Source organism: Neopsephotus bourkii, unplaced genomic scaffold (genome assembly GCF_033783945.1).
Source record: "Neopsephotus bourkii isolate Nb327-2 ecotype Australia unplaced genomic scaffold, CSIRO-AGI_Nbou_v1 NB_1298, whole genome shotgun sequence".
NCBI lineage: Eukaryota > Metazoa > Chordata > Aves > Psittaciformes > Psittacidae > Neopsephotus > Neopsephotus bourkii.
The window spans coordinates 625388-638131 of record NW_026901782.1 but is presented as its reverse complement, the minus strand read 5'-3'; the positions used below and the strand labels follow the sequence as shown (position 1 = coordinate 638131).

Genomic DNA, 12744 nt, shown 5'->3' with positions numbered 1-12744 from the left:
TACTGCAGGGCATTAAGTGTGTTTTGCATCACGGAAGTTCAGCAAGAACCAGCCACCGGGAACCACTAAGCACTTTCAAAGCTGGGTCCTATTGCCCCAGACCTCTCTCCTTTTTAGCTGATGGGAGTTAGTTGCTCTGTTCAACTGATGCAAAGACATATTGCTCAAAGAATGATGGATTTTGTTCTTCCCAGTCTGTGCATATCCAAAGCTGCTCCTTTCTCAGGAGGTCTACTTTGAGTGATACAGCATTAGCCATCATGAACACCACACAGGAAAGATATATGCGTGGTCCCCTAAACCTCAGAGAGATTCGAAACTGCAGGAAGAACAAGCCAGCTTTGGATGAGCCACTCCAAGTAAGAGAAACTGCCCTGGAAGAATATCCTACAACTCCACAGACTGAAAAACATGGAAAGCTGAAGAGCTACTTCACGAAAGAGATTTATTCAGCAATACAGACGCAGCTGCCTTTTCTGGTAAGACCCTGCATACGGAGCCTAAGGATTACTGCAGACATCATGAACTAGAGGCCATCTAACATATTGAGTCTCAAGGTCCACAAGGCTCTGGGCCTTCCACAGCAGAACTGCCCTGATAGTGCCTTCTTTTTAGGATCTTTACTCTTTTCTCCTTTTGACCTTAAAAAGCCAGTAGACCCATTCCTAATTGAGTGGGAGTGGTAAGAATCAGTAGCCAAATTTTGGTGGGTGAGAGGCTTATGCAGACTTGCTCATCATTTTCTATTTAAAACCCAGGAATTGCACAATACTCTATTGCAACACATATTCTCATCCCTTTGTCTCCTGTGAAGTAGCTAAGCACAACCAAAGCAGAACCACTGGTGCAAGCAAGTGTTAACATTGATGGCTCACAAGTCAGAACTGCACCAAGTGTCTCTGTAATTAACAAATAGCGCTTTGCAACAAAGCGAAACAATTCTCTGAGTTTTGCCTGTGTTGGGTCTTTTGTTCCGGGTTTGGGGTTTGGGGGGAGGGAGGAGGAGGAAAAAATTAGCGAAGCCTGAATATCTAATCTGTTTCATACGGAGGAATGCTCAAGAGGCTCGCAAGAACTTGTTTTGCTACATGTTGAGCAACACCACATGGGAAAGCCTTGAAATTAGAGCAAACGCTTGAAGACAGGGCGTAGCTGCCTTTTGGAGCTCGTCCTTCATGGGCCGCATTTTATTAGAGAGCAGACCTTTGCATCATCAGACAGCATTCAGACCTGGACTTCACTTGATGACATTTCAGTACAGTGGTTGCCATGGCTTTAAATAAATAAGGGTAAGTGTGAAACTACCCATCATCGAGCCAAACAGGGAGCGGCACAGATTCCAAAGAGAAGTTTAGAAGACACTTAGTAGTAATAACAAAACATAGTAAGTTAAAAAAGGATTCTTAAGAGCACTCTTAATTCTCTGCCACTTAAACGTAAGTATTTCCTTTAAATACTCTTATCAGATAGAAATTTTATTTCTTCCTTGAATTCATTGTTTTGTCTTACTTTTGCTGATTTCTCCAACTGTCACCTCTAACTATCACCATGGGGAAAGGAATAAAAAAGTAGACCTTATTAAACACTACTGGCCTGCTGGGGAAGTGGTATCATACCACTAAAGATACAACAGGCAAAACAGCTATGATTTAGCTGCAGTGTGCACAGAAAGACTTTCAAATACTGCGAGGATTTACAATTCGATTTTAATAATTGGCACAAAAAGGTTTGGCCTGGTAATGACTATTAGGCAGCATTTTAGGAATCCCTGTTCCGAAGGTGTCATCTTGCAGACCTTAAACAGAATAGGTGTACTAGTTACTTATTACAATAGCTTATATGACATGTAATACGTAACAAGATTATTTAACTCTCCAGTAGTCAGTATTTTCCCACTATTTCTGTCACCCTTCCATGAAGGCTATTGAAAGACAGAATGGTAAAAGTTAGAAAAAACAGACTTCAACAACTGTCTCCACTCATTAAGAAAGGCAAGTTTTATACCAGTATCTTCTACTGGTATCTTTCCCTAACAGTTACTAGGGAAAAAGAAGGAGAAGGGTGTCCTAAATATGCTCTCTGGAACAGTCCATTAACTTTATTCTGCGCCACCACATTGCTTGTGTCCTGCATTACATGAAAATCTGGAGATTTAGGGAACAGAGGCGTAGGAAAATTTTTCAAGCCCAACATGTGCTCCTTCAAATGGCTCAGCATGAACCACAAAACTACCTTTATAAGGCTGTTTCTAAGACTGTTCATTCTTAAGGATCAATTTTCCATGTTGGGCACAAGGTCCACACATCCCTCATGATAGTGGGAAGCTTTCTGAAGAGGACAAGAAAATGGTATCAAAGAGTTCAGGCTGCTGCTTTTTCAAATACTCAGTCTGCGATCTAAGAACAGGAATGCAGTGAGAAGCCTGAGTTTCAACAGCTTCAGCTTTCTTCATCTATGACAGAAGTAGTACCACGACCTCATTGACGTAACTGAACAGTTGCAAGAGATGCTTCAAGGTACTCAGCAGAAAGGCTTACAAATTTATTTAAATAAATTTCAAGGGGAGAGTAAAATTGGACTTAACCAAACTTGCAGAATTAAAACCAAAACAATGACTGCAACCAAACATTTTTTTTTTTCTGGGATGGAATGGAGGGTCTCTTATCTCCAGTGACACAGCTCTCTGGACTGTGTGTTACTTATTTAGGTGGCTTACAATTCCACCCATAAGTAGTTCTTAACCAGTAAGTAACAGTAGTAGTAAATCTTATCAGCAGTGTGCTAAATATCAGAATCTAGCAGTGTATTAGTGCACAGTGAACTGGTCATAATTACTATCTCTGTACGTTAGCAAGGCTTCAAAGTCAACCAATCACTCCAAAATGTTCCTACAAACATCATAATACTTCCAGAAAAGCCATTTAGCCAGCACACATACTCCTTAAACTACTGCAATCCATGACTGTTTCTAGTACTAGAAATTTACAGCTAGCTACACTATGGATGCAGACCCCTTGATAACAGACGAAGAAAGCAAATGGCAGGTAGGTAATTATTTATGGTGACTCCCTTGCAAATATTATTTATAATAAAGTTCCCTCCACTTTAGAGCAAATTACTACACATGAACTGCAGCACTTCAGATTACATTAAGGCTAAATGTGAATTTAAAATAAATTATCTTTTTGTGTTAATTTAGCATTACAAAACTTGACAGTCCTCCAATTTTTACTGGAAATCTAAAAAATCAACTTGCAATCACTTGCAATCAACTTGCCACAAACAGAATTGCAGCTTAGTTTCCTTCTGGGAGAACCTGACCATGACAAAGCACATGAAGATGCCCCATCATCTACTGCTGTGGTTAAAAAAATCACAGTTCCTCCATTCGGCCTTGTCCTTCTCTATGCATACTAGTGTCTGTGTGCAACACCTTGACATACGTTTGCAGGTATCTCTGTTCTTCCGAAGAAGAATTTGTTCATAAAGGCTGGATTTTCTGGCTTTTCCCAGATCAGTGGCTAGAACTGAGTTGAGAAGATACCACCCAAAGCAGAACTCCAGCACAAGAACTCATGTTCCCTGCAGGCACAAGACTGAGATTCAGCACTCCTACATCAGTCACTTGTGTCAAAACTACTCAACAGAAAGTTGCGTTTCAAAACACGGTGTTGGTGTGAGGATACAGATCCCAGACTGGTTTCCTTCCTCTCCCTGCCACGGTTTCCTCAGCAGGACCCTAAGAGCTAGAGCATGACAGCCTGGTTGACCTGCACGTAGTGGACTCTTACAACAACCAAGCAAAGAGCCGGTTTGCGACTAGATTGATGCAGAAAGCAAACCTTCTGGTATGCAAAGGCTCAGGAAAACTTTTCCTAGAGTAAAGAAAGCAGCAAGAATCAATGCCAGTAGCAAGTTAACAAGATGATGTCTCAGAAAGCTGCACTTGTTACGAATTAGGTGCATATATTTCTAGACTTAACAACACACGGACATTACAAATTCTTCACTGCACACTCAGTGTGGCAGTGTTTTTTTAGAAACCTACATTTAGTTTGTCACACATGACCACTTTGTGCAGAAGTTGCTTCTGTCCCACCTCTGAGTTACCACCAGCCATTACACAGACAGATTTCACAGCACAAACAGCTGCAGGCCACTTCAATATGACCTCTTGTCTTCTATAACATGCTGCAACACCTAAAGTCTCCATAAATTCAGTTTTAGTTCATCAACACCTTCACAGTAGAGTTTCGCCATGTGCAGCAAGATTAACAAGTTTATACAAAACTTCAGATTCTGCAGTTTGTCACAGGAACACTTATCATACTGTATCAGGTACAGTGAATACTGATGCAGCCCCACAGCAACTGACTGTGGCATTAGAAAGAACAGTGAACATTTGCTGGATTGTTATGCAGTGTGAAAGCTTTCTGTTTAAAGCTTTTTCTACTGGTAAAGGTACAGCCAATTGTTAAAAAAGGCAAATCCCTGACAGATTTTACTGTCCACCTCTGCTGGAGATTGCATGGTGACTGTACACAAAACTGACCAGATGAAGCAACCAAAGAGTGACAAAAAAGTCTACAAACTCTTCAATGCTCATTCTCGGTTACAAGCAAAACTTCAAACAAAATACTTGGAAAATGTAAGTGGTTTTGTACAAATCAAGTATGTACACAATACTCCAATTTTTCTACTTCCTAAACATAGAAACCTACAGAATCAAGTAAGGAAAGAGCAAAATTATCCAGCAGCAGTTACAGCTGCACATAAGAATAAATGAAAATGTAACTCATCACTTTTTAACTTGCACTCCAGAAGCAGAAGGGCGCATAAAATGCAATCAAGAATTACTTATGTTACAAGTAGATGGTTTTAGTGGGGTTTTTCTTGCATATTAATTTCAGATACAGAGGAATTTTCTCCAAGAAGCTACTGGATTCAAATAGCCAAGACTTAGGTTATGGAAGCCAAGTCACTATTTTCAGCATAACTGGTAATTCAGACTACAGATGCACTAATTCATGCATCTGTACTTCAGACACCACTGAACAATACTACACAATAATCCGGACAGTATCATCAAGCTATGTAACGACTAGAAACCAGTTTCACTTTTAACAGCTGCAAACTGCAGAATGCCTCCGGGCCTAACTGGGAGATCACTCCTTTGTCAAAGAAGAGACACACACAGTCAATCAGACATCTAAATGGAAAAATAAAGGATGCCTCCTGACTTCAGTAATGACATAAACACAAACCAAGATAATGGAGAATTATGGTAGGGCCACCCTTTGATCTTGAATGGTGCACGATAGTCAATAGTGATTTATAACATACAGTGAAGAGTCCAAATTCTATGAGGTATTTACCTCTTGCAAGACCATGCAAGGCTCATGACAAAAATGCCATGACCGCCACCACTACCGACTCAGCCCTCTTGGTAATCAGGACGTACCATCCCCAAACACCTACACTTCTCAATTTATGTAAACCACTTCTGTTCTGGGAATTGCTCTCGAAGCCGTCACTGCCAGATGAGCTCAACCTGCAGTCACAGTGAAAGCTGTAAGAACCACGTACCAACCACACTGGCCTGTCTGGACACCTTGCGATACTGACAGATTTCACTACCTGTTCTACACTGGCGAGCAAACCAATTAGCTTTTCTAGTAATGACATCATCTGAACCAGTCATAGCACTTCCCTGCATCCACAGCAAGCAGGGGCAGAGCAGATGGGAGCTCCTCCCTCTGCCCAGGGAAGGATTGGACATGACTTCCCTCACCACAAACACTGCTCCTCCCCAAGATAGAAAAGATCTGATAACAATTCAAAGAAATGAAAGCGTTTTATGAATCAAACTATTGTGCTGTGGCATGTTAATAAGAAGGCACTTCACATCTAGGTCGAGACCTCGGTTCAAGCACATCCAAAATATACTGATGAGCAGCAAGCAAGATATGCACAGGAGCAAGCATCCACCAACAAAACTAGACAAAGGAAGGGACTGCAAAATCTCCAGAGCAGAGATCACACAGAGGGCAAAGAACAAAGAAGGATGTTTATTTGTCATCGGTTTGCACCTGGCATGCAAAACCAGATCAGAAGGGTGTAAGGGTAGCCTGCAAATAAAGCTACACAGGGATAATAATTTAAGGACTAGCGAACGGTGTGAGCAGGTATAGCAAGTATAGCAAATCATGGTAGTTTTGAAGGATGAAGAAAAATTCTAAAAACCACTACAGTTCCACTGACAAAAAGCTGATGTTTGCGGTTTGTTGTTTTTTTTCCTGCTGTTTTGTTTTCTTGGGTTTTGGTGATCTGCTTGCAGGTTTTTTTGGGTTTTTTGATTTTCTTTGGGTTTTTTTTTTGGCTTTTGGCGGGGGGGTATTGGGTGTTTTTTTAGTAGTGACACACAGACAACTTGCCTGCAGTTACTGAAAAGGAGCTACATTGATGCAAATCATATGAAGAGTCTGAAAAAGTTTTACTCAGAATCTGTCCTTTAGCATCTCACAGTGACGAAAGTTTTAGGCAGAAAATCAAAACCTAAAAGAAATGGACATGGAAAATGCTGCAGCAAACTGAAGAAAAAAGGCAGAATAAAATAAAGAAGCCATATTTAAGGATTTAGGAACAGTGCAGAGGTACAATGCGTACTGGTATATTTTAGAAGACAGTAACAACCAAGCCTAATGGCCGCAGCAGGCAAGCACTCCCAAGCCTTCTATTTGTTCAGACTGGTGCTCAGGCTATCCACTCATATCTCTGCTATAGATGAAGCGACCTCAAGCAGAGCTAATAAGGGAAAATAACCCCACCCCACTCCCCATTCTCAGATTTTGGTCACATCAGTGTCAGATTCTAGTAAGAAATACCAGCTAAATAGAGGCATTTATGAAGATAACCTGTCAGTCTACGGAAAACACATTTCTTTGGACAGCTCTGCTACCAGAATAGTAGCCTCTCACAGAGAGCTGGAGCAGCCAGCCCCGCAATTAACCTCTTCTCACTCATCAGGGCAACAGAGCTGGCACTCTCAGCACTTCTACCACTTAACAGATGGCAGTCAGAACATACAGCAGGCTACCAGAGAAGTTACCACATGAGATCTTTGAGAGGCTGGATGCAGAATGGCTCTTGCAGAAAGTTTGAATGGGAGACAGGTAACATGTGGTGGTTTCCAGCTTTAAACCTACCATGCTGAAAAGGGGGAGCTTATAATGCTGCCAGGTTATTGCTCATTATAGCCCTGTCCTTGGCTGGGAAGCGGGACTGCAGTGATCTCCTATATCCTATGGATCCCCCACTTCTCCTTGGACATTGCCAATTTATTCTGACCAGAAACAGTAAAGTAAGAACAAGTGCTGCACAGCTGCAGTTATCACTGTCCTGTCTCCTACCACAAGATCTTTACCTAGACCTATGCCCATTTTCAGATACAAGAACTGAAACAGCAGTGTCCACCCATGTGATCTTTAAGAATTTTTCAAGGATTCCTTAAAAAAAAACCTCACCTCATTACACATACAGTAAAGCTGAGCGTATCAAACCAGTGTATCTACCAGGCAGCATTACCTCTCTCACTAGTAAAAGTGTGTTAAGGGGTTGAGGGAGGGAAGTCTCTATCAGTTTCTCCAGTCCTGCAGCATTTTAGCAGATAGGTTGGTGCCTGCCACACAGTAAAAAAACCAGTTCTTTTTCACCCAGTTATTATGTAACAGGCAGTGCTACAGACTGTATGTTGTCTGGTTCAGAATGCCTTCAAAAAGTCTTTAAACCTGGTTAAGATCAAAATATATTTTTTTCATATGTTCATTAGTATTTCTAACAGCAGAAGGTATTGTTACAGGCAATCATTTCAACCACTGAAAAAGGCTCTGGTGACATGATTAAACAGTTATACAATGATTAATATGGCTTCTACCTAATTTGCATATGCATTAAGTAATGAAATAGCCTCGGAGCATCTCAGCTACAATAACACAATTACTACGCATTGTCATGTAATTTAATGCGTGTGCCAGGAATGACTACGCACTAAAAGAAAAAGCTCACACACTTGACTGCTACAGCTCAACCTTCTGAACAGATAGCACTCACGGATCCCCAATAGAAGAAAGAAAAACTGCGAGTCTATCCTGACCCTCTTGAATTTCAAAGCATCAAGTGTGTCCTTCAGAAGAAGCAAGAGATGTTTAACAGCTCCTGAGTGGCTTTAACAGATCTGAGCAATGGCTCATACACATAAACATGCCTATGCCCCTTGGCTCCTTGTACAATCCCCCATTTTCACCAGCTGGCACAGACACATTATCCCCATTTAAGTTGTGCCTCTGAATTCAAGCAGATCATTTGGCACAGTTTCCAAGGAGGGAGTGGGCCCCACTCTGCAGCTGGATCTGCTCAGGATGAGCCCTGCCATGCCCCAGCCGCAGCCAGCCCCTGCATCGGGGGGGCTTCTGGTGAGGTGATCATCACACTCTGACAGACACTTCCCACTTCACCATGCCACAGGGCTCAGCAGCGCTGCGATAGCGGCTATGCTCAAAATAGGCAGGTGTGGCAGAAGCAAGGTAGGCAGCAACACCGAGCAAGGGATCTAAAGCTTTCAAAAAGTTATTGAGGATTATGTCTAATCGGAGGAAATAGTTAATTTGCTTTACTCTTCTACTGGTAAAATCTTGACAAAGAAATAAATCACACCAAGTTTTTCCAACCAGAAAAACTTTTAACACTCTAGTGTTGACTTGTTCTGTATCTAGAGTATTGCAGAAAGTTTCTTCAGAAAAAAACAGATCAAGAAGCAAGATACACAGATTTCTACTAAAAAATAAATCTACTTTTCCATAATATTTCTGTGATTTATTCAAACAGAATACAATGGAATTGCCACCTTTATAGCTAACCCACCCCAAATGTAAGCCCTTTTCTGTATAGCACTGAACTGTCCCTATACTATGTAAAGAGCAAACACCACTGGTATGTACACAGTGAAAGAACAAAAAGTAAAGCTCTTCTTGCCCAAGTAATGGTTTTCTCTACTAACATGTTATCTAGAAAAATAAGGTCTAGGCAATGTCCAAAAGTGTTCAAGTTTCAACTATCAATGCCCCAAGGTTGCACTTGCACAAGAAAAATGGAGCGTACAGGTTAGAAAAGTATCTTCAAATGACTGAGTCAGCAATGCATTTCATTCTGCTAAAGATTTGACAACAAAAATCATTCCCCTCCAGGCTTTGATTTTAAAACCGAAGCCATGTAAGTGCAACAGCACCCACACAGTTGTCTTAACTCTCAATGGCAAATTAAAGCTCTAGAGAAAGACAGTATTTTTAAAAAAGTTCTTTATCAATACCAAGAAAATATACATAGCCGTATCATGTTTTAAATATATATATATATATACAAGCACATCTTCTCAAAAGGGTACGATTCTGGCTTCTTTTTTTCTTTTTCTTTTTTTTTTTTAAGTTTGAAAAGCTTATCCATTGCTATACAGTTCAGTAAAGGTGTATTAGGAAACACACTTTTTATATCCCCCATTAAAATAAAGTTGAATCTTTCTGTAAACAGGAATTTCCTTAATTTCCGAAATCTCTGCAGACCTCACGTACTTCACTGAAAGAGAACAGCCAACCACCTGTCCCAGAACCACCCACGAATACCCTCGCTCCCGAGAGCAACATCGACAGTCCTCATGAAACGCTTAGCAACAGCCGGCTCCTGCAAACGCCTTCTCCGGGCGCAAATAAATAGTAATAATTAATAACAATAATAATGACGACAACAACAACAGGAGAGCGGTGGCGGGCGAGCCCCGCGGAGCCCCCGCGCCGCCCCGGCGGCGGGCGAGGACGGTTCAGGGCCCGATCCCGGGTCCGGTGGGTGGTGGCGGCGGGGTCCCCCCCAGCGGGGTCCTCCCTTAGCAGGCGCTAGTCTCCGGCGGGGCGACTGCCTCGGGGGGCGCCTCCCGCTGGGCGGCGGCGGGTGGAGGATGGCCGGCGGCGTTTATGTGGCAGCCGGAGGAGAGGTGGCTGCGGACGCGGCCCTGCAGCTGGGTGACTTGGGCGCGGAGGAGGTTGGCGGTGGCGGCCAGCTCGGCGTTCTGCCCCTTAAGCGCCTTCACCTTCTCTTCCAGCCGGGCGATGCGCTCCAGCTTCCGCCGGCGGCACTTGGAGGCGGCGATGCGGTTCCGCAGCCGCTTGCGCTCCGCCTTCAGCCGCTCCTGGCTCTCCGCGTCCAGCGGCGACAGCGACGGCGGCGTCGGCGCGCTGCTGCCGCCCTCCACGCCCGCCGACGGCGGCACCTCGGGCACCGTCTGCGGCTCTTCCAGGGACCGCGCGGGCGGCAGCCGAGCGGTCCCCAGACCCGCCGAACCGAAGGCCAGGCCCGGCGGCCCCGGTGGCGGCCCCGGCGGCGGGGCGGAGGCGGCGGAGTAGGCGCTGCCCGAAGGGCTCAGCGGCCCCGCGGGGTTGAAGCCGCTCAAGTTGGTGTAGACGGCCGGCGGGTCGGCGGCGGCGGCTCCCGGGGGGCCCGGGCGGGAGGTGCAGCAGGGTCCCGGCGTGGAAAGCGGCGGCGGCGGCCCCGCCAGGAGCTGGTTTTGCTTGTGCAGGTCGGCCAGGGCCTTGACAAAACCGTCGGCGAAACCTTCCTGCTCCTGCGTCACCGGCTGCCGGTAGAGAAACGGCCCCGCTGCCCCGCTGCTGCTCGCGCCGGGCGCCGCCGGCCCCGGGCTGCCGGTGCCCAGCCCCGCGCCCCCCTGGATCAGCAGCTGCTCCAGGTCGGCGGCCGGCGGTAGTTTCAGCAACGGCAGCTCCGCAGCTGAGCCCAGAGCGGCTTCTGCGCCGCCGCGAGCCGCCGCCGCCCCGCCGCCGCCCGCCGGCTCCGCTCAGCCGGCGGGCGGCGGCGGGGCGGCGGCGGCGGCGGGCGGCGGCGGCGGTAACAAGCGCAGAGCCGCCGCGCTGCTGCGGCCGCCTGCGGGCGGGCGGAGAGCGAAGGGCCCCGGGAGCGGCGCGGGGGAGGCAGCAGCCAGGTCCCGCTTCTTCCCGGCACCTAGCAGCAGCTTCTGCCCCGCCGCCGCATCAGCCGCGGGGCCGGCGGCGGTACCGAAGCCCGGCAGAGGCACGAAGTCGGGTAGCAGCTCCAGTCCTTCCTCGGGGTAAAACGGCGCCTCCATCTTCACAGCGGATCGTCCGCTACGCCCGCCGCTCATCCTGCCGCCCTCGCCGGCCGGCGGCGGCGGCGGCGGCGGCTTCGGCGCGGGGCGGGCCGGGCTGAGCGCCTGCTCCGCGGAGCCGGCCGCCCTCGGCTGGCAGCGGGAACTGAGCCGCCTCTCGGCGCCGCCGGCCCCACGCCACGCCCCGGGCCCGCCGCCGTCCCGCCCCGCCACCGCCGGTCCCCCCTTCGCTCCTTCCCCCACCCGCCGGGCTTGCGCGAATGGGCTCCCCGCAGCAGCCCCGGCGTGGCCCCGGTGAGGAAAATGCGCTGCTCATCCCCGTTCTACTCCCTAAAAACTCGCCCCGCGGCTGCGGAGCGGGAGAGGAGGAGCTGCCGGGGGCGTCGCCCAGGATGAGGGGTTCCCCGTGGGCATTCCCCGGGGATGCTCCAGCCACGGCTCACTCGTCCGCGAGGGGAGCCCGGCGAGGCCCATGCGTGGGGGCTGCAGTGGGAAGGTGGTTTGTGCCCGTGGTGGACGGGCGCGGGGTGGTGGTGGTGCAGGTGTCGAGGATTCGTGCTTCCCGACAGCGCCGCTGGCAAGTCTGACTCACTGGGATGTGAGTGAAGAACGTTCGGCCGTCGGGAAACATGCCGACCTGCCCAAGAAAAGTCACTTTCAAGAAGGAGATGACAGCGCTGGTGTGGCTTTTCCTCTGGAAAAGAATAATAATAGTAAAAAAAAAAAATTAGAGAAAGGGTTTGAAACACCTTAGATGTCTTTTCCACATTATTGAACCGTGAAAGTAGTTTTTTTTTTTCAGTTTGGGGGTGGTATTTAGTTGTTACCTTCACTGGAGACAATTCCTTCTGCCCCTCTCCAAGTCTCCAAAATTCTTACAGGATGAGGAAATTGCTTTCCACCCACTCTATTAAAAATCCCTTCTGCTGGGGATACTAATGTGATCCTGACAGACCTGCCAAAAGCTCTCCTTTAAGCTGGATTGCTGACCGAGGGACTCAGTGGCTTCTTGCCAGTTCTTCCCGTAAGTGCTGGGATCCACCAGCATCCCCTCAGTTAAGCATCACCCTGCTGCAGTCTACTCATGCTTTCCCCCCAGACTTTTTCTCCCTGCGCATCAAGGGCAAGCTCTTCTTCTCACAGGATGTGTTGCTTTGCAGCTCACTGCTGAGTTCTGCTGTGGCGCCACTGGATTCATGGCCATGCTGTGCCTTTCCTGTGCCCAGGTTTGCTCCAAAACCCAAAGCAGGGGAGGAAGCAGAGATGCTGTCGTCAAGTCAGGAAGGACTTTGCCTCAGATGTGCCACTTCAGATCCACAGGAGAAATGAAGTCTAAGTGCACTGAGGCCTCGATGACCTTGACTCATCAACCTTGGGACCCCTAGCTGCACACCCTGCCCACAGGGCAGGAGCTCCATTTGAACTCAGTGCAGGCCCTTTAGTCCCTGCCCAGCTATGTCGCGAGTGTTCCAGCCCCATCTCCTGGGTGGACCTCGGACCTGTGTTTCCAGTTCTGTTCCTGGCATCATCCACCGCTGCTCCCGCCCGGGCTCCCTGGG

The 12744-nt window shown here is 47.3% G+C and overlaps 1 protein-coding gene across 1 annotated transcript; it reads right to left on the bottom strand.

Annotated features, from left to right (window-relative positions):
* Window positions 1-6392: 6392 nt before the first annotated feature.
* On the bottom strand, window positions 6393-11309 carry LOC133219065 (transcription factor JunD-like). The gene is given in 1 exon segment (XM_061366085.1): window positions 6393-11309. A coding segment is annotated over 1 exon segment (1290 nt). The 5' UTR covers window positions 11222-11309; the 3' UTR covers window positions 6393-9931.
* Between the last annotated feature and the right edge of the window lie 1435 nt (window positions 11310-12744).